Source organism: Triticum dicoccoides, chromosome 1A, assembly GCF_002162155.2.
Source record: "Triticum dicoccoides isolate Atlit2015 ecotype Zavitan chromosome 1A, WEW_v2.0, whole genome shotgun sequence".
Classification (NCBI taxonomy): domain Eukaryota; kingdom Viridiplantae; phylum Streptophyta; class Magnoliopsida; order Poales; family Poaceae; genus Triticum; species Triticum dicoccoides.
The window spans coordinates 472,930,257-472,952,399 of NC_041380.1; the positions used below are offsets into that span (position 1 = coordinate 472,930,257).

Here is a 22,143-nt window from a genome sequence, read left to right on the forward strand (position 1 = left end):
GGGACGAGGCTCCTCTGACGTACTGCAGGGCGCAGTTGGGCCACTGACAGGTGGGCCCGAAAGCAAGTTGGCCCACCTGTCAGTGACCCAACTGCGCCCTGCAGTACGTCAGGGGAGCCGAGTCCATACAAATGTACCCAAACTCTATCCATTCGGGTCGAATATCCGCGGGTATCCATGTCCATGGATAAAATTGCCATCCTTAATGACAGAACACATATGTTACTAGCCACTGTGGAGGTAGTAACATATACTTCCTTCATTCATAAATGTAAGTCTTTTTAGATATCTTAAATGGACTACAACATACGGATGTATGTAAACATATTTTAAAGTATAGATTCCCTCGTTTTGCTTCGTGTGTAGTCACTTGTTAAAATCTCTAGAAAGACTTATATTTAGAAACGGAGGAATAGTACTCTAAATTACTTTCCACTATGACTAGTCTAAAAAGATGCGCAAATCTTTTGCGTATTTGCGGAAAAGATCGCACGGGAAAATAAATAAGTATACCTATTCCCGTTCCAATGGTACCGATACCATGCACATCTCCCAAACAAGACAAAGGTATAAAAAAGCAATGTAAACAAAAAAACCCATTTCCAAATCAATCGCATATACACAGCTTAGTTCAAATCCGTATACACCAAGACCAAGTACAGTACTCTCCGCGTCCCTCCTCGAACACACCGGGGCTCCCGCGTCTCATCGCCGCCGTCCGTAACTCCTTGTGCACTATTGATACCTTCCATCCAACGGCCACGAGTGTCTCCTGCCGATAGATTCCGGCCGGCGGCTCGCCCGAGTCACCCCGATCGATTCCCTCCCAAGCCCCACCCAAACCACACGTACAGCAACGGAGCCGGAGCCTCAGAACGGCTTGCCCCAGTACATGAGGATGTCCTGGAGGAGCGGGTCGCCGGCGGGGAGCCCGGCCGCCGGGTTGACGCCCGGGGTGGCGGAGGCGAACGTGCGCTCCCACTCGGAGATCCTGGGCTGGCTCTGCACTTCCGGCCGCTCGCACGACGCCGTCAGCACGTGCTCCGAGCAGCTCGAGTCGGCGTGCGCCCGCGGCATCGAGTCCGACGGCCTCACCTCGTAGTACGCCGCCAGGTCCGAGAACGGCTGCGGCGCGTACGGCGGCAGCAGGGCCGGCTTCTGCTCCGGCGGCGAGCCGACGGCCGCGTGCCCGGGGCTCGCGCTCGCCGTCCGGTCACCGGCGCCCGGCCTCTCCGAGGCGCCTTTCTTGTTGTAGATCCGGCACAGCACCCAGTCATCCAACTGCAGCCACCACAAAAAGATCGATCGACATGTTCAGAACCAAAATCATCTCTCTAACATGAACATTCCAATATAAATCCATCATCATAATCATAAACTAATCGGAAGGCGACACTGGTTGGAAACGAGTCGCTATCGCGGCGCACAAAGCGCGGGAGATAATTGGCGGGCGGAAGAGATGACGCACGCCGGCATCTCCACCGTTCACACCGGCGAGAGAGCTGCCCGTGGCAAGGATCGTAAACAATTAACTAAGCCCCACTTATCTTCCACGTACGATCGATACGTGACGATAACCGACTCCTTATCTAATCGTTCGAGATGATGCCAAAGAGGACAAAGTTAAGTGGGATTGATTGAAGATGATTCTCGCACAGTTCGGACCACCTACTGTGCGCAGGTCAGAGGGTAGGATGGGGCGTACCCTGAGGCTGTTCTTCTTGCGGGCGGAGCGGTCGACGTCGGCGAGGCGGTACTCGTGCATGATCCAGTTGGTCTTGTCGCCCTTGGGGGCCTTGCCGGCGTAGAAGACGAGCGCCTTCTTGATGGCCAGCGGCTTGGGCGTGCCCACCGGCTTGTCGGCGCCGGTGGCCTTCCAGTAGCCCGTGCCGGCCGACCGGTTCGGCCGCGACCCGTTCGGGTACTTGCGGTCGCGCGGGGAGAAGAAGTACCACTCCTTCTCGCCGTACAGCGCCATTCCTGCACGCACGCACACACACGCAGACGCAAAAACGATTAGATCATCCCGCCGCGTGAGCTACCTAGGCATGCATGCATGCATGCTGCGCCGGGGCATGGAGGACGTACTTGGGAGCTGCCATGGGTCGAACTTGTAGAGGTCGACCTCGGCGATGATGGGCACGGAGATGGGCAGGCCGGCGCAGCGCCGGCAGAGGTAGTGCATCACCAGCTCCTCGTCCGTCGGGTGGAACCGGAACCCCGGCGGCAGCTGCAGATCCTGCTGCCCCTGCGTCGCCGCCGCTCCTCCGCCGCCGCCGCTCATCTCCTCGATCCTTCTTCTCGCTCGAGATGCTAAGCTAGCTACTCGAATCTGACAGCTCCAAACTGCTGCGATTAACCAGATACAGATAAATAAACCGGACGATCGCGTCGCGGAACTAGTAGCTGGACCGGACGATCGTGGGGCTTCTTTCTGGTCCTGGAAGGGGCGGGGAGAGCATGAAAGCATGCGCAGTGCGGCACGCGCGCCATATATAGACCCCGCGCGCGGGCGCGCCGAGGGGATGCCGTTCGCGGCGAGACGTGGAGGGCATCCGACGGTGGGGGCGCGGCTTTTGTCACTGCTTACGCCAGGGCGCTTGGACGCGCACGCGCGCGCGCGGCCGGGGCGCGGCCAGGAGCGGCGAGGCGGCAGTGCGGGGCCCGTTCCCGGTGCAACGGCGGCTCGATCACGTGGACAGGTGTTCCGTTTCGGGTTAGTCTGCGAGCCCCACGACGGAACGTGCGGCCGTTGCCGGCGCGACACGTGGTGGAGGGGCTGCCAAAACGGAAAGGTACACCATGCAAAAAAAAAACCCAGAAAGGTACGGATCTCCATGGGTGTCAGTTGGAGCGTATGACTAGTTTAGGTTTTTGTTTTTTGTTTTTTGGGACCCTAACGTAACGTAACTGCAGTATTGTTGTATACGGTTGTATAGGTCGTGTGCGGTCGTCTCTTCGGGGCCCCAAGGGCTGAGGCGCGTACATGCTCTACGCTCGTCCACGTTTTACTGCCACCCCATGGAGCGAAGAGTGCGTGACTCACGTTAGAATGCCTGCCGCGAACATAAAAACGGTTGCCACCACAACACTTCTTCTAGGCACTTCATTATTGTACTTTTCTGTGAGAAAGACTCGGCCCTATTATAAAGAATTGTATAGGAAAGATTTCATGGAAGTACAAAGCACAGTAAGCATAATAAAAATTGGACGCCGATAACGCTCACCCGTGTGATGGGAGCAACACCCGCCCACACATCGTGTGTGGTATGAGCAGGAGACAGTCTACACGTGGCATGTGTGGGCGAACAGTAGAACCGCCCACATCTGTGGCAGAAGAAGCACCCTACCACACACCCTATGTCAACGTACACGTTCCGTGCGGGATCAATCCCAGACCGAATGATTTCCTGTTGGCCCGACATGACACTGAACTAGCCAGCCCAGCAACGAAATAAGCACGTGCAGCGCAGTTACCTATTGCTTCACTAAAACAAGCCAAAAAACAGCACCAAGAACATGTGTTTATAAAAATTTAAAACAATACAGTTGCCGTATAGTACATAGGTGCCAACAAAAAAATTTGACATATGTCGGAATTTTTTTGCCATGGCAACAAGTTTGCAAAGTGTATATGGAAAAGTATTGTACAAAATGATATATGTACATATATCCTATGTGTCATGCCATGGCGCAACAAGTTTGATAGAGTTGCTGTATACGAATGATTTCTATTAAAATTGCTGTTATCGATCTGATTATGAAAATTATATGGTCTAAAAGTACTGGAATTACCATGGTCTAAGTAGTAAACAATGCCAAATCAAAACCTGCATATTGAATATACCCAAGGTAAAAAATTGGTTGAAAATTTGCCATGACATATCTACTGCTTTATGATGGCAAATTGTATGAATTTTCCATGGAAAATATTGTTGTTTCCCAAGCTAAAAAATGACAAGTTTTGCAGCGGGGGTGCATATCGACTTGCCATCACATAAAAATTCAAATAAATGCCATGTTTTCAAAAAACAAAACAAAATATTCATGGTCGTCATCACGGAGGACGACCTCCTGGTAGGCATCTTAGTCGACGTCTAGGCCGGGGGAGGAGCTACATTACCATGGTCAAATGAAAAGTAGCTTTTGCCGTGTTGCTAAAGGAAAAGAATATTGCCACGATCCTTAAACTACATTTGCCATGCTTGAACTTAATTTGCCATGGGGCAAATAAAATTGCGATGGTATCTATTTTTGAAACATGAGTAAATCTAATGTTGCCATGGTCCCGTTAAATTTGCCATGGTCCCTTCAAAGAAGAAAATTTGCCATGTTGCAAAAAAAGGAAAGAAAATTTACCATGGTCCTTAAAATTGGAAATTGCCATGCTCCAAAAATTGCATTTGCCATGATACACACACTAAGTTTGCCATGGTCCTGTTCGAAAACAAAATTTGCAAGGTTGTAAAAGAAGGAAGAAAATTTGACATGCTACATGAGCTACCGTTGCCATGAAAGATGCACTGAGATTGCCATGGTCCCATTGAAAAAAGAAAATTTGCCATGTTGCAAAAAAGAAAGAAAATTTGCCATGCCCCGTAAACTACATTTGCCATGATACATACACTAAGTTTGCCATGGTCCCATTCAAAAAGAAAATTTGCCATGTTGCAAAGAAGGATGAAAAATTGCCATGCTCCACGAACTGGCATGAAAGAAAATTTGCCATGGTCGCTTTCAAAAATAGAAAATTTGTATGAGGCATAGACTAAAAAATGCCATGACCCATAAACTATAATTCCCATGATGCATGCACTAAAAAATTGCCATGGTCCCATTCAAAAAGAAATTGCCATGTTGTAAAAAAGAAGAATTGTTGTGGCCCCGTTTACAAAGTTCAAAATCAAGTATGAACAAGAAAAATTGCCATGGCAGATTCGTATCAAGAATTGCCGTGTTTTGTATGATGAATTTAGCTCGTGTAAAAAAACACAAAAAGTTGGAATCAAATATGAACGAGAAACTTGCCATGGCAGAATTGTATCAAAAATTGCCGTGTTTTTTTAATCAAATTTTACATGAAATTTGCCAAGAATGTGAAGTAATAAAAAATTGATCAAATGTTGCCATGGAAAATGCATGTTTCATTTTGCAATGTTAGTTTCAACGAAAATGCCATCTTTTGCGTAATAAAATTGTCGTGTATGTGAAAATAACACAAACAAAATGATCAAAAACAAATTTCCATGGCAAGTGCAAAGTCAAAATGCCATGGCACATGGAGTAATAATGTTGTGGTACATGAAAAAAAAGATAGATTTGCCATATTATATGAGTTAAATTTGCCACGATAGTAACATTGAAATTGCCATGTAGTTAGTAAGTAGCATGCCAAATTGTTAAGTAGGAAAATGTACATACATATGGGTGATTTGCCATCTACCATGAAACGAACAGGGCAAAATTAGGCTGATTGAACATGGGGGAGTTGCCATGTCTATATTTAGTATCATTACAGGATGATGGGTTGTGGTTGGCATGAAGATGGCAAACATGGCAAAAAAAAGTTCAGCCATGGCAATTGATGGATTATGGATCTGATGAAGTTGCCAAGCATTTGGTATAGTAGCATACCAATTGCTTGGTACCTGTTAACAGGCATAACAAACATGAAACATGACAAATTTCAGGCTTTTATAGAGAGGGATTTGCCATGTATTTACTCAGAAATTTGAAAAAGGATGTTTTGTGGTTTGAAAAACATGGCAAACAATGCAAGTTTTTACAGTTCCACACATAGGGCAAGTTGCCATCTATTTATTCAGTAGAATGGCAAAATGATGAAAGGGCAAATGTAAATGCATTAACTGCCGTATCGTATGGCATATCAGAACACATGGCAATTTTCAGCGCCAAACAGTAGGATAGTTGCCATGTATTTATTTAGAAGCATGGCAAATTGATAAGAAGTGGAATTGTAGACACATTAACATCGGTATGAAATGACAGATCACACAAAACACATATTTTTGCCATGGAAAATACTCCAAAATTTTGACATGGCAGAAGCTCATAGCAACTCTGTCCCATGGCAATTATTCATAGCAAATTCGGCCATGGCAACTACTATATAATTTTGCCATCACAATTACTCCAGAAATTTGCCATGGCAACAACTCATAGCAATTCTACCCCATCAGAACTACTCATAACGAAAACTGCCATGGCAACTATTGATCCAACATTCAGTTTGCCATGTTACTTGAAGTATGTTTGACATGTTGTATAAAATTTCAGAATTTGCCATGTTTTACGAGAATGTCGTGTGTTCAAATAAAGAGCAATCCTACATTTTCCATGTGACCAAACAAATTGTGGGAAAAATTTGTACATGATACATGGAATTTGCCATGGCAAACACATTCTGTAGCATCTATTCAACAATGTATGAATTTACTATGTGATGCTACAGAAAAATTGCCATGGTTATGTTAATTTGAACATTGGATTGATGAGAAAAACAAATTTGCCATGGCAAAAACATTCAGTATAATCTATTTCAGCTCATGTAAATTGCCATAAGATCCTATACAAAAATTGCCATCATGTGGACTAGTCATATACATGAATTCTGCTATTCGAGCGAATGGACCAGCGACTCACCGGCGAGAACAGGCATGGCCACGACCTCCTCCTCCATGGGGTGGCCAGACGTGACGCCGGTGACGGGATCCACGATGAGGACGAACGTCGTCGTAGAATGGACGCGGAGGAAGGAAATCGACGGAGGCGAGGCTCCTCCAGCATTGTGTGGCGGGACTTATTGCTCACCGCTGTCGCGGCCTCCCCGCCACCACCTGCCTCGCCAGACGCGTCCATGGCGCTGCCGAGGAGAACTCACTACCGGGCCTCCTCCTCTTGCGGTCCATCTCAAGCTCGATGGGCAGCTCCTCCCCCGCTGCCGCTCAACCCATCGCGCACACGCACTCCTCCCGCGGCAGCTCCTCTTCACCGTCGTCGTCGTCGCCATTCCTCTCCCTGCAGCTCCTTCCCCGCTGCGCACGGGCACTCCCCTGCAGCAACTCCTCTTCACCGTCGCCGCCGCTGCCATTCCTCTCCCTGCAGCGGTTCCTCCCCGTCATGGCTCCTCCGTCGTGGCTCCTCCAAGCCGCAGCCTAATCCCGTCGCTGCTCCTCCATCGCACAGCGAGTGCGCCCTTCCTCCTTCGCTGCGCCTTGCATCGCCGTCGGCCGGATCCACCTCCTATTCGCCACCGCTTAGGGCATCCGCCGCCACCACTCGGGACCTCCGCTCGCCGCCGCCCGAGGCCTCCGTCCGCCTCCGCTCGGGGCCCACGCCCGCCACCGCCTGGGACCTCCACCCGCCTCTGCTCGAGGCCTCCGCCCGCCTCCGCTTGGGCCTGCCGTCCGCCGTCGCCCGGGCCATATTGTGTGTGATGTGCGGGTAGGTGGGGAAGAAGGTGAGGCAGAGTGGGGAAAGAAGAACGGGAGTGAGGACGCGCGGCATAGTTTGTCGAGGCCCGGACGTGCGGGACAGTTTGCCCAGGCCCGGACGAGGCTGTGGGATGACGTGGAACGTAAAGTGCTTCAAGAATCGTGCAAAATGATTCAACGACATATGACGCGTGTGGGCGGAATGCTACACACCACACGTGTGGGCGTTAATATTTTCGTAAAAATCATGTCTAGTTTAAAAATAATAAAATTTAAGTCAAGGTCCTGGGCCACCAAACGACCACTACCGTCACCAGTACGAGCCGCCAATGCGTCCTTGTCACTGCTTCCACACCGGAGCAATGCCTGACCTTTTCGAGAATAGCTAAGAAGTCTTTGTCACCCGTAAAAAAAAGGTTAAGAAGTCTTTGTGCATGTGTCCTCAAGGACCAGAGCGTCGGAGCCACGGTTATCGTAGTTAAACCCTTGAAACAATAAAAAGAACCTGACACCAAATCTTGCCATCGTGTACGCACGATGAAAAATTCTAACCTCGCCGCCTGAAGGAACTGATAGGAGCTCCATTAATCCATCGCAAGGAATGAACTTGAGAAGAATTAGAGCCCAAAGAATTACTCAAAGAAGAAGTGTCGTCATCTGCCTAAACATCGTCCGTGTGAGGACTGAAACACTAACCTACTTAATCGCTGAAGCTGAGGCAACTGGATTTTCTTCCTCATCACCGGCCCTTAAAACGGCATGCAGTGAGGAGATGAATCCATAGAGGGGGGGTGTTGCCTACTTAGCTCTCGAGAGGCGAAAGAAAGATCATGTACTGAATCACAGCCCGATTTATTTTATTATTGTATATTTAATTGTACTACCAAATACATATGCTTAAAATTTTCAACCACTATATCTTAGTGGTTTACTATGGGCTTTATACAACTTTTAGATATGCAGGACTCGGTCCTACCGTAAGTTATGTTGTCACTCGCGCGCGTGACAAGTTAAACTGTAAGAACATCTCCAACCAGACGCCCAGACATGCCTTATACGTCTGGACGAGCCGCCTTGTTACTGACCGGCCACAAAATTTTAATCCAGACGAACACCTCAAACGGATTGGCACCCCTCATCCAGCCTAAATATGGGGTGGGTATGGGGGCGCCCGGACGCGTCCATCACGTCGGATCTGACAACCCGACCTCATCGCAAATTGCACCAAATCCATCAAATCGACCTACCAGATTCATTTGCTCTCCTCTCTTCTCGCTCCTCCTTAACGTCCGTCTCGTCGCCCCGCAGCTGTTCCTAGCCTCTGCGATGGCACCTCCGGCAGAGCAGTCCTCTCTCCCATCCTCGCCGCTGGGGACGTCTTTGCCAGCCTGGACCCCACCGTGGTACGTCCGACAACTCTCTGGCTCCGCCTTACGCTCTATGCGTTCAATACATTGTCTGGCCAGATTTTTTTAGAAAAAACGATGAATTCCGATGCTTCGTCCGAGAGGAGTACGGACCGATGGAGTTTGATCAAATGATTCAAGAAAAGTTCTTCGATTCCTCGGATTCGGACGAAGAAGTGGACATGATCATGCCCATGAGCATGCAAGAGGAAATGGACCCGCTAGTAGAGCATATTCTCAACTTCAAGGGCTCAATCAAAGGGAGAAAAGTGATCAATCGAGATAGGGTGTCCGGAGCACGGCTATTGCAGAAGGACTAATTTGCTCGGAACAATTTTCCCGGATGATCCATGGTTTCATCGCTGTTTCCGCAGGCGGAAACCATTGTTCTTGCGCATTGTGGAGGGCATGGACAGACATGATGACTACTTCAAGCTCAAGAGGAATTGCTGCAGCCAACTTTCTTTCTTTGGTAAGCAGAAGTGCACGGCTGCTCTGAGAATACTTGCATTTGGTACCGCCACAGATGTCGTTGGTGAAATGGTCAGGATGGGGAAGAGCACATGCGTAAAGACTACTGTTTAAGTTGTGCATTTATACAAATTTTATGTAACAAGACGTTTGTATTTTCAAAACCAATATTTATTATTTACGTGCGATATTGATGTGTATAATCGATGTGTATGGATTTTGCATGAATTTGAGAGTCCGTATTTGATATATGTGAATGTCGGGTATAACATATGAGGGGCCGACGGGCACTGTCTGCGGACACGTCTGCGGGCGTATAGGAGCCAGATTTGCCAACTCCGACGATAGATGGTCTAACGTAGGGATGGCACCCGCAGGGTATGGGTACGGGTGGAGCTACCCCATACCCTTACCCGTCCGTCGTGAGTTTACCCATCACCCATACCCATACCCGTCAAGGGTACAGTTTTTTCCCATACCCATCACCCGACAGGGTATATGGGTACCCGCGGGTAAAAATACCCGCGTTTACAACACATCAATTGAGTAGAAAATAGTTGTAAAAAGTAACATATAATCATAAATTATTAATAGAAATAAATCTTAAACAACAATGTACAACAACATATTCTCATAAACAAAAGTACTTGCCTATAAAGTGAAATATAAAAATGTTAAACAACAACACATAGTCATAAATCACAACACATATGCATGCACTTTAAGTTCAGGAAATCATGATAAATTATAAAGATCATTTGAATACACATTAGAGTTTTTACCTAGCGTGATTAGGAGGGGAAATGAATACATTGGGATATTAACGGAAACCCACATGTCAACATTTTAGATGGGTACACGGTTACGCGGGCATGGGTTATACGATCCCATACCCGTACCCTCTCTACCCGATGGGTATGATATTTTCCCATTTAAGTACCCATGGGTAATTTTTTGTCCCATACCCTTACCCTAATATGGTTTTTACCCACAGGGTACGCGGGTAATGGGTACCCATTGCCATCCCTAGTCTAACGTATGCCTACACAATAAAGAGTAGTGATGGGCACCCGACGTTTTTTCACGGTACTTGGCCGACGCTAGTTAACCACCGTGGATCAAGTTGCCACTTGAAAAATGAGTCGCGGGATCATAGTGTCGTGTGCAGGTTGTGCCTAAAAGGTCGTGTGCAGAGACATTCCGTAGAATCCGCACAATAAATCGGCAAAATTGGCAAATAATTCACGGAGGTGAAACCACGTAGTACGAAGTTGTTGGTGGTCCAGGTAACAACAATATTCTTCCTCTCTTGTTTCAAACAAAAAATATTCTTCCTTTCTGGGCAGCCGCGTACGTCCGCACACGCCCATGAAGATATGCATCGGCCACGCTACGCAGATGCCGTACCCGTACGTATGTACGCGCGCACACACCACGACAGGGATATGCATCAAGCATCATCGTGCCTATCATGTCTATCCATCCCGTGGCTAAGCTCCAACGAGCGCACGGGACGAGACCAATCAGCGGGACACGAGACGAGATTAGGCTTCCCGGCATTACGGTCCACTAAACTAGTCAAAAAGCGCCGCTTTTTGGCAGCAGCATCGACAAACACGGTGCTCGCTTTCCGCCTGCCGAGGCTTGCGGAGCACTGTAGCCCGCACCCGTACCTTTCAAAGAGAATCAAATCGATCGTGCTTTTTATTTGATATATATAACGGTAAGAGCACTAGAAAGTCACAAACTTGCAATGTATGTGATGGTTTAGTTCAAAAACTTATAAGAGGTGATCAGTCCATCCTTAAACTTATACTGCGCGGGATGATTTAGTCCACACCCATTCATGAGAGGACAAATGGCGCATCGTTGGCCGCGTTGTCGCCCCAACACTTTTGCGAAACCCCCTTCATCTTTCTGGAAATCACGCGCGCTTCAAAATTAATATGCAATGTTTCGGTGGCATGTGGGGCCTGGACATTATAACGGGCAGTGGTACTTCTCCGAAATGCCAGCTCTCATCGTGTGGTTCCGGTTTTTCCGATAATAAACATGCACAAGGTTGATCAGATGTAACCACATGCATATGTTAGTTTAACCTTGTATACTGCCAACTTGATCATATATTCGGTCATTCAGTTTAATGAGGCAGTGACAATGGTCCAGATTGCAAGTAATAACTATCATCCCTTAATGATCTTTATTATTGATTTATTTTACATTTTAAAGTGATATCTTAACCAAATAAAATATGTCACCTGGATGCCACACGTTGACTGGTCAGAAAGAATGATGTGTGGTGCATGTTGTTGTTGTTTGAATGATAGATTAAGTTGAATTGCATAATGATGTAGAGTTTTCTTGACTGATATACTAACTCATTTTTGTCCACCAGGTGATAATGGAGATTCCATTGGAGCTCATGCTGAGTATAACTGGAAGAGAGAATTCCTTGTTTAATACTGTCCAAAAACTTTATTTCCTATTTGACATTGAAAAAATAATTCTTCCCTATCTAACACAACTTTTAAATTTTATTCCCAATATAACACTTTCATCCATTTTTTGTGCAAACAATGTTAAATGGCACATGGAATGACAATTCTGCCCTTGAACATCTATTCAACCATTTTCTTTGACATGTTCGTTCTATTCGCCAAGCTAGCACAAGCAAGATTCAACGCTCAAGTACATTCGTACATACGCGGCTAGAGATGAGCACATTCTTCTAAGGAAAAGTTAATCAAGCTGCATGTGTTTTTGAGCTAGCAATGCACGTACTGCTTAGGTGAATCGATCCGGCATTCTAAAACCAACACTCGATCACGGGCTCGCTCAACACTCATCCGCTCCCGTCCACTGCGCCTTGGTCGTTGTTGGGCCAGACCCGCCATCAAGTACTTTACGGCGACACTGTCGAACGACGACTAAGTGAAGCAACGTTGATTGTCTTGGTTTCTGTCCCAAGTCGGCTCAACCCGACGATATACTTTACGTCGAGACTCACCTTACGAAGCCCGATGCACTAGAATGCAAAGTTGGCCTCAGCTCGCTGATCTAGTGATCTCCAAGCACGTACCGACGTACGTACAGCAAAAAATAGAAAATAAACATGTACGTACACAACAACCTTTGGCTGTATACTCAAACGCACACACGCGTAGGAGACTTCGGCTGATTGTCACACGTACGTATCCTGAGTGGTGATTTTACTTTATTGCTTCAATCCACGGTCTTACAAAGTATATGTATATATAGCAGCGCCTAGGACACGAACCACGTACGTACAACTACAACTTGGTGATTGAATGTGTACAAATGGGACACAAACCACGTACGCTATTTTGAGCCATCCCCACCACCCTGCTTCGAGGAGTTTTTGCAGCCAGAACCAAGGGTAAACTTGTCCTTTCACATTCCATTCAACACCGTTAGGTCAAAAAATGGACGAAAGTGTTACATTGGGAACAAAATTTAAAGTTGGTGTTAGATAGAGAAGAAACATTTTTCCAGTGTTAAATAGGGAAACAAAATTTAAAATAATGTTAAATAAGGAATTCTTTCTAACTGGAAAACATCCTTGGATGTTCTTTCCTGGCATTATCGCACTAGGGCATCCTATATTCGAGATTATCGAGTCAACAAATCCCGAGGTGAATGGATGAGTTGCCATGTTGTGAAAACAGAAACCAAACTATTGTTTCCCCCATGTTTTTTTGTGTATTTCATGGGCAACTCTGCTATATTCATCACTTTGTTAACCACTTGTGGGGTCCTTGCATCAAATAATTTTGTTTGTTTGGTTATGTGAAACACCATGGAAAGAGTCTGGTTCGATGTGTTGAAGTTGTGGTGGTATGCTTGTTCTTCGTTTCCATAGTTTTTATGGTGTAAATTGCTACAACATTAATTGAGACTCCATAGCAATTTTACTGCACATTCTAACTATATGCCTGTGAATATCATGCTTACTATTAAATTGGCAGAGGGAATGAAATCAATATCAATAGTTGAGGAATCATGTTTTTTCCGTTCATCTAAGTGTCAGAGCTTCAGTAATCTTTTTTTTTTTGCGAGAAAGCTTCAGTTATCAATATCAATCACTAGTAGAAAAAAGGGTCAAACGTGAAGCACATTAGTGCCGGTTTGATTTTGAGCCGGCACTAATGTGTGCACATTAGTGCCGGTTCCAACGGCTAGCCGGCCGCTCTCATTAGTACCGATTCGTGGCGAACCTTTAGCACCGGTTCGTGCCACGAACCGGTACTAAAGTGAGTGGTGGCAGGATGTTGTCAGTCCGGGGCCCCTCCAGCACCTTTAGTACCGGGTCGTAACACGAACCGGTACTAAAGGTCGTCCTACATAGACCCTTCGTCCACCCGAGCTCGCTCTGTTCTTCCCCTTTCCCCTCTCCTCTCTGTTCTTTTCCCTCTTCCTCTCAAGCTCATCACACATTTTGCCCAAAATTTGTCAAGATTTGAAGGCCCCCATCCATTCAAATGATCACAAAGGTTAGCAACTTTGTCCTTTCATCTCTCATTGCTAGATTAGCTCGTGCAATGTTTTATATAGTGATTGATTTTTGAGTTTAGTAATTTGGGAGGAATTATATATATGTGCTAGTATTTGATTTATATGCAATCTGAGGTCAAAAATAAAACTTAGTTTGCATATATAGGTGTGGTTTACTTAGTACCTTCTAAATCTCCGTCGTAACCACCGTCGATCGCTCGCAACGTCCGTCGCCGGCACCACCTTGTGGTGAGCCTCTTGTTCATGAAGTTTTATATAAAAAATTGATGTTTGTGTGATTTGGATATATAGTTACTCGTATAATTATCTTGCCCATACGTTGTTTGTTATACATAGTGCCATGGTTTTGATATCCGTCCCCGTCGGCCCTCGTCCGGGTTATGATTCGGATGTGGTATATTCTCTTTTAAAACTATTCATTGCATTTCGTGTTTATGACAAATTATGCCCATCAAGTTGACATAGATATTTGTATGTAGGAGGTAGTTGAACTGGAAATTCCAACCGACCCTATTGTCGAGAGGTTAAATTTAGTTGAAAGAGAAAACGAGGATTTGAAGGAAAAATTGAAAAGAATTGAGGGGGAGAAGATGGAATTGGAGTTGCATGTTGCCGATGTCGTCGATGATCACAAGATTAAGATGGAGAAAATATGCTTGAAAATTAGAAAGATTAGAAAATATGCCATTCATAGTGAGGCTTGGTATCATTATGTTGTTGGATCAATTGTTACCTTAGTTGCGATCTTGATCGCATTTGTTTTTGCATTTAAATTCTTTAGCTAGAGAGTTATTTGTTTGTTGCATTTAAGTGTTGTATGATCTTTATGTATAAACTTTATGTATTGTATTAATTTGGTGTTTTCGGTGTTGTGTATTGAAGATGAGCCGGCAATGGATGTGCGATGACCGATGCTCTCCCGAGTTCATTAATGGCGTGCGTACTTTTTTGCTTGCGGCTGAGGCAAACAAGTGGGCGGATGGTTTTATGCCTTGTCCATGTGCTGGCTGTAAGAATGGTCACAATTACTCTGCGTCAAGAAACATTCACGTCCACCTGTTTGAGTCCGGTTTCATGCCCCACTATAATGTTTGGACCAAGCATGGAGAAAGAGGGGTTATGATGGAAGACAATGAAGAAGAAGAGGACGACGACATCTATCCTGGCCATGGGTTCCCTGAATACGATGATACAACAATGAGGGAAGAAGCTGAGCCGGTAATGCGGGAAGAAGCTGAGCCGGCAATGTGGGAAGAAGCTGAAGAAGAGGCATCGGATGAGCCCGTTGATGATCTAGGTCGGGCCATTGCCGATGCAAAGAGAAACTGCACAAGTGATTTGGAGAAGAAGAAGTTGCAGCGCATGTTAGAGGATCATAAAAAATTCTTGTACCCGAATTGCGTAGGTGACAAGAAAAAGCTGGGCACCACACTGGAATTGCTACAATGGAAGGCCGAGAATGGTGTATCTGACAAGGGATTTGAAAAGTTGCTGGTAATGATAAAGAATATGCTTCCAAAGGACAACGAATTGCCCGAGAGAACGTACGAAGCAAAGAAGGTTGTCTGCCCTCTAGGGTTAGAGGTGCAGAAGATACATGCATGCCCTAATGATTGCATCCTCTACTGCGGTGAGTACGAGGATTTGAACGCTTGCCCAGTATGCGGTGCATTGCGCTATAAGATCAGCTGCGATGACCCTGGTGATGTCGAGGGCGAGCGCCCCAGGAAGAAGATTCCTGCCAAGGTGATGTGGTATGCTCCTATAATACCACGGTTGAAATATTTGTTCCAAAACAAAGAGCATGCCAAGGCGATGTGATGGCATAGAGAAGACCGTAAGAAAGACGGAAAGTTGAGAGTACCCGCTGATGGGTCGCAGTGGAGAAAAATCGAAAGAAAGTACGGGAAGGAGTTTGCAGATGATGCAAGGAACGTATGGTTTGGTCTAAGCGCAGATGGCATTAATCCTTTTGGGGAGCAGAGCAGCAACCATAGCACCTGGCCTATGACTCTATGTTTGTATAACCTTCCTCCTTGGTTGTGCATGAAGCGGAAGTTCATTATGATGCCAGTGCTCATCCAAGGCCCTAAGCAACCCATCAACGACATTGATGTGTACCTAAGGCCATTAGTTGAAGAACTCTTACAACTGTGGAATGGAACAGGTGTACGTGCGTGGGATGAGCACATGGGGGAAGAATTTGACCTAAAGGCGTTGCTGTTCGTGACCATCAATGATTGGCCTGCTCTCAGTAACCTTTCAGGACAGACAAACAAGGGATACCGCGCATGCACGCACTGTTTGGACGATACCAACAGTATATATTTGGCTAATTGTAAGAAGAATGTGTACCTGGGACGTCGTAGATTTCTTCCGAGCAGGCATCCCATAAGAAAGAAAGGCAAGCATTTCAAAGGTGAGGCGGATCACCGGACGAAGCCTCGCCACCGTACTGGTGCTGATGTCCATGATATGGTCAAGGATTTGAAGGTGGTCTTTGGAAAGGGTCCTGGTGGACAACCTGTTCCGAATGACGCTGACAGACGCGCACCCATGTGGAAGAAGAAATCTATATTTTGGGACCTGCCCTATTGGAAAGACCTAGAGGTCCGCTCCGCAATCGACGTGATGCACGTGACGAAGAATCTTTGTGTGACCCTGCTTGGCTTCTTGGGCGTGTATGGAAAGACAAAAGATACACCTGAGGCACGGGAGGACCAGCAACGTATGCATGGAAAAGACGGCATACATCAGGGTCATGCAAGCTACACTCTTACCAAAGAAGAGAAGGAAATCTTCTTTGAATGCCTGCTCAGTATTAAGGTACCGTCTGGCTTCTCGTCAAATATAAAGGGAATAATAAACATGGCAGAGAAAAAGTTTCAGAACCGAAAGTCTCATGAATGCCACGTGATTATGACGCAACTGCTTTCGGTTGCATTGAGGGGGCTTCTACCGGAAAATGTTCGATTAGCCATTGTGAAGCTATGTGCATTCCTCAATGCAATATCTCAGAAGGTAATCGATCCAGAAATCATACCAAGGTTAGAGAATGATTTGGTGCAATGTCTTGTCAGTTTCGAGTTGATGTTCCCACCATCCTTCTTCAACATCATGACGCACGTCCTAGTTCACTTATGTGAAGAGATTAACATTTTGGGTCCTGTATTTCTACACAATATGTTCCCCTTTGAGAGGATCATGGGAGTCTTAAACAAATATGTTCATAACCGTGCTAGGCCAGAAGGAAGCATCTCCAAGGGCCATGAAAATGAGGAGGTCATTGAGTTTTGTATTGACTTTATTCCTGACCTTAAGCCGATTGGTGTTCCTGAATCACGGTATAAGGGCAGACTGGATGTAAAAGGCACGCTAGGAGGGGAACAAATAATACGTATGGACGGACATTCTCTCACTGAAGCACACTACACAGTTCTACAGAATTCCGCCTTGGTGGCTCCATATATGGATGAACACAAGAATTTGCTACGCTCCAAACACCCAGAGCGGTCTGATGACTGGATTACACGTGAACAAACCAGGAGTTTCGCCAGCTGGTTGCAGACACGTACCATGAATGACGCCTCTATTGAAGATGATCTGTACTTGTTGTCCCAGTTACCATCTTCGAATATAATGACTTTCAAAGGGTACGAGATAAATGGTAATACATTTTACACGATCGCCCAAGATAAGAAGAGCACCAACCAAAACAGTGGTGTCCGCTTTTGAAAGAACATGCGGTGCTCCCATGTTTGGTTTTGGTAATTGATGACAATCTCTATGGACTAATGGTTGCCTTGAGTTATATTTGAAGGTTTTGTCCATAGGCTTTTCTTGGAGTACATGTGTTGGTTTCAAGGAGAGTTTGTGCCGACCAAGGTGCTATTCAAGGAATTACCTAAAGATTGGTCTTGTGAGAGGTTGATCAAGACTAAGTCAAAGAGTGAATCAAGTTGATCAACCCACAAAGCATAGAAGATGTACCGAGAGGGATCAAGTGATCCCATGGTATGGTAAGCATTGTCAATTACGCTTTGTGTACTAACCCATGGTCTGCATGAGGGTTCTTTATGAGGTTAGGTTGCGATGTGCAAGTTCAAGTGAAGCATCACGAAGAGATCAAATGCTTGAAGCTTGCCGTCCTTTATGGTGACAATGGACTTGTGAAGATGTGTGGAAGAGTGGCTCACCCATAGTGGAGTATGGGGGAGCAATCAACTAGTCTTCATCAAGTCAACACAATCAAGAAAGGTTGCGGTGTGCAAGTTCAAGTGGAGCATCATGAAGAGATCAAATGCTTGAAGCTTTCCGTCCGTTATGGTGACAATGGACATGTGAAGATGTGCGGAAGAGTGGCTCACCCATAGTGGAGTATGGGGGAGAAATCAACTAGTCTTTATCGAGCCAACACAATCAAGAAAGGTGGTCCAACTTGAGGAAGTCAAGATCGTCATCATCTAGCTCAAGTGGACCATGTGCAAGGCAAAGGTTTTCCCTTGATAGGTTTTCTATTTTACCGGTCTCATGATGGTAGTTGGGAGACCGGGTTATAGGATCGATTGCCGTACTATCAAGGGGGGCTCTCGATGAGTAGCTTGATCGTATCATTCATAGAGAGCTCAAACCATTGCATCCTTGCATCATCTTTCTTGGTTCTTGTTTGGTTCTCTTTGTGAGTCTTAGAACTTATGGTCATCTTGATGACAAGCTCGAGTTCATCGAAAACGGAGTTCACATGCATCTTCTATGATGTTTTCGATGTTGGAGGTTTTGCCGGTTCTTCTCGGTTGAAGGTTTCACTCCTCTAATTGTTGGCATACATCCCCTGTTTTGATGCTACTCGTCGTCTTGTATCCAACAAGCTTGAGTTTGCTCAATTCAGAGCTCATATGCAGAAGTTATAGCAGTTCTGGTTTTCCGTGGAGTTTACTTGTTTTCGTGGAAGTGGCATAAGGATGGCGCCAGCTGTAGTACCGCTGGGCCGGAGTGGTAGTACCGCTTATCGCCACAAGCGGTAGTACCGCTGTCCCACAGTGGTAGTACCGCCCATGGCCATAAGCGGTAGTACGGCTCCGGTTCCACGCTGGTACCGCCTCGACTCGAGACGTGGTTTTCTCGTGTCGAGTTCAACGGCAATAGGAGCGGCAATAGAAGCGGTAGTACCGCTCATGTGCGGTAGTACCGCGGCTACCACCACTCCTAGTGCCGCTCAATGGTCCTCCTCTCTGTTCCTTCTCCCCGTGCTCGTGGTAGGCATTGTGCGCGGTCCCAGTACCACTTATCGCCTCAAGCGGTAGTACCGCTGGCTCCAGCGGTAGTGCTGCTCATACGGCTCCGCCACACACTCTGTTTTGCTCCGCTCTTCGTGTTCTACCTCCCGGGCGATAGTACCACTCCCCTGAGCGGTAGTACCGCTCGTGCATGGACTGAGCACATAACGGTTGGATTTGGGAGGTCCTATAAAAGGGGGTCTTCTTCCCCATTCAACCTTATCCTTTGAGCTCGTGTTCTTCCCCCATTGTTGACCTTCTTCGAGCTTGCTAACTCTCAATCCCTTCATGGATTCTTGCTAGTTTTTGAGGGAAAAGAGAGAGGAGATCTAGATCCACATTTCCACCAATCACTTTCTCCTCTATGTGAGGGGAACCCCTTGGTTCTAGATCTTGGAGTTCTTGGTGTTCTCTTTCTTGTTCTTCCTCTCATTTTCCTCCCTAGCATTAGTTGCTTCGGTGGGATTTGAGAGAGAAGGACTTGGGCACTCCGTGTGCCCTTGCCATTGCATTTGGTGCATCGGTTTGAGTTCTCCATGGTGATACGTGGAAGTTACAAGTTGAGAAGCTTATTACTCTTGGGTGCTTGGTACCCTTGAGCTTGTTCCTCTTGGGTGCTTGGGCTCCCTAGACGGTTGGTGGTGTTCGGAGCTCAATCATTGTGGTGTAAAGCTCCGGGCAAGCATTGGGGTCTCCAATTAGGTTGTGGAGATCGCCCCGACCAATTTGACGGGTACCAGTGACCGCCCCCAAGGGTTGCCAAAGTGTACGGGTTCAGTGACCGCCCCCAAGGGTTGCCATTTGTACGGGTTCGGTGACCGCCCTCAAGGGTCCCTTAGTGGAATCACGGCATCTTGCATTGTGCGAGGGCGTGAGGAGATTATGGCGGCCCTAGTGGCTTCTTGGGGAGCATTGTGCCTCCACACCGCTCCAAACGGAGATTAGCATCCGCAAGGGTGTGAACTTCGGGATACATCATCGTCTCCGCATGCCTCGGTTATCTCTTACCCGAGCCCTTTACTTATGCACTTTACTTTGTGATAGACATATTGTTTCTTGTCATATATCTTGCTATCACATAGTTGCTTATCTTGCTTAGCATAATTTGTTGGTGCACATAGGTGAGCCTAGTTGTTTTAGGTTTCGTGCTTGACAAATTAACCGCTAGGTTTATTCCGCATTTGTTCAAGCCTAAACCGCAATTATTTTAAAACGCCTATTCACCCCCCCCCCTCTAGGCGACATCCACGATCTGTTAGCTTTGATGCAGAAACCAAGACGGGAAAGGAAACATATTATGGTTATATACATGACATATGAGAACTTGACTATCGACGTGGTTTGAAGGTCCCTTTGTTTCGGTGCAAATGGGTCAATATGACACGAGGCGGGGTAACGGAAGACCCGCAGTACGGAATGACAACAATGGATCTCAACAATCTTGCGTATGCAGACGAACCATTCATCCTAGCCAATGATGTGGCACAGGTTTTCTATGTGAAGGACATGTCTACCAAGCCGAGAAAAAGAAAAGATAAGGAAGTGAATGCATCGTACGATGAGCCAAAGCGGCACATAGTTCTTTCTGGGAAGAGAAACATCATGGGAGTGGATGACAGGACAGACATGTCAGGAGATTATGAAAAGTTTGATGAAATTGCTCCATTCACAGTGAATATTGACCCGAGCATCCAGTTAAATGATGAAGATTTTCCATGGCTACGGCGCAAAGGGACACACGCGAAGAAAAAGTTTCACACCCAAAGATCTGGGATGTGATCGGCTTCACTATCATCACTTTCTTCTGTGTTTCACACCTTCTATAATAGTTAGGGTAGCTAGTTATGTGTTTTGGCATTTGAAACGCGAAGAAATTTTATGTGCAAGCAAATTCTTTCATGCATTTACTGATTTTTTCAGCTAAATGACCCTAAAATTGAAAAGCATTTCAAATGAACTCGAAAAAGGTTGAAAGTTGGTATGGTATCATAATTTCACCCACATAGCATGTGCAAAAAAGTAGAGAGGGTTACCGCAAAAACTGGATGCACTTCGTGTACAAAATGGACAATCTCTTTCGAAGTATCAGGGTTTCGGACGAAAACTCATCCGTTACAAAGGCATTTCATTTTTTAAATAACCTAAGCATTACCAAATTGAATATAATGAAAAAACACACTAATACTAAACATAAGAAAAAAGAATCACTGAAAAATCTATTTTCAAAGTTAAGTTATTCACAAACTAGTGATTTACACAAATTTCAAATAATTCAAAATTTAAACTATTCAAAGTTGTAAACTACCGGTACTAACAGAAAGTTTGTAATTTTTTGTACCTAAAGCAAAAATATTCACGAAGAAACTCTAAATACAACAAAAAACAACTCAAAAATAAATAAAACAAAAATAAATAAAGCAAAAAAATAAGAAAAAAGCCCACCTACTCGGCCATAGCGGCCTGCATACGACTAGAAACCCAAATTCTAGTTGGGCCAGGATGCAGGCCCGCTAGCCCAATAGGCCCAACAGGGCATCGCAGCAGCGGTAGGCCCAGAAGGCCTGCTTAAGAGAGGAGCTCGAGACAGCAACGACAGCGGGGCTTATAAGCAGGTGCGAGTGCCCCTCAGCTAGCGAGGTGGGACTAAACTTTTGCGCCCCTCGCCTAGCAGCGCACACCCTTTAGTACCGGGTCGTGGCTCCAACCGGTACTAAAGGGGGAGGCCTTTAGTACCGGTTGGCGCCACGACCCGGTACTAAATGGGGTGAGGTTCCCGCCGCTTCGCCTGGCCAAAACAGACCTTTAGTGTCGGTTAGTGGCTCCAACCGGTACTAAAGGTGGGTTCTATATAAGAAAACACTTCAAAAAATTGTCAGTTTCTCATCTCTTCCTGCTTCTTTCTGCTCTGCTCCATTGCCGCCGCCCCTCGTCGCCGCCCCCGTCGCCGTCCGTCGCCGTCCCCGTCCCCGTCGTCCCCGTCGCCGTGCCGCGCCCCGTCCTCCC

The 22,143-nt window shown here is 46.3% G+C and overlaps 2 protein-coding genes across 2 annotated transcripts in view; one reads left to right on the plus strand and one right to left on the minus strand.

The window, feature by feature from the left end:
* Positions 1-494: 494 nt before the first annotated feature.
* On the minus strand, positions 495-2,457 carry LOC119280085 (NAC domain-containing protein 48-like). Its single transcript, XM_037561070.1, has 3 exons — positions 2,089-2,457; positions 1,706-1,980; positions 495-1,281 (listed from the first exon to the last, which is right to left on the minus strand). The coding sequence occupies exons 1-3, from the start codon at positions 2,282-2,284 to the stop codon at positions 871-873; spliced, it is 882 nt and encodes a 293-aa protein (XP_037416967.1). The 5' UTR covers positions 2,285-2,457; the 3' UTR covers positions 495-870.
* A 9,275-nt stretch (positions 2,458-11,732) lies between these two features.
* Positions 11,733-22,143, plus strand: part of LOC119353795 (protein PLASTID TRANSCRIPTIONALLY ACTIVE 14-like) — a 45,561-nt gene continuing 35,150 nt past the window's right edge. The window contains exons 1-2 of the mRNA XM_037620479.1: positions 11,733-11,763; positions 12,896-12,984. Coding sequence (XP_037476376.1) covers positions 11,733-11,763; positions 12,896-12,984 — 120 coding nt within the window. The remainder of the gene's footprint in view (positions 11,764-12,895; positions 12,985-22,143) is intronic.

What these genes read in the sequence shown, in the direction of transcription:
- LOC119280085 (XM_037561070.1), bottom strand. Translation starts at nt 2,284, where the DNA reads ATGAGCGGCGGCGGCGGAGGAGCGGCGGCGACGCAGGGGCAGCAGGAT. An exon ending in CGACCCATGGCAGCTCCCAA is followed by an intron (nt 1,981 to 2,088) that starts GTACGTCCTCCA and finishes GCGTGCGTGCAG; the next exon opens with GAATGGCGCTGTACGGCGAG. An exon ending in GCAAGAAGAACAGCCTCAGG is followed by an intron (nt 1,282 to 1,705) that starts GTACGCCCCATC and finishes TGGTGGCTGCAG; the next exon opens with TTGGATGACTGGGTGCTGTG.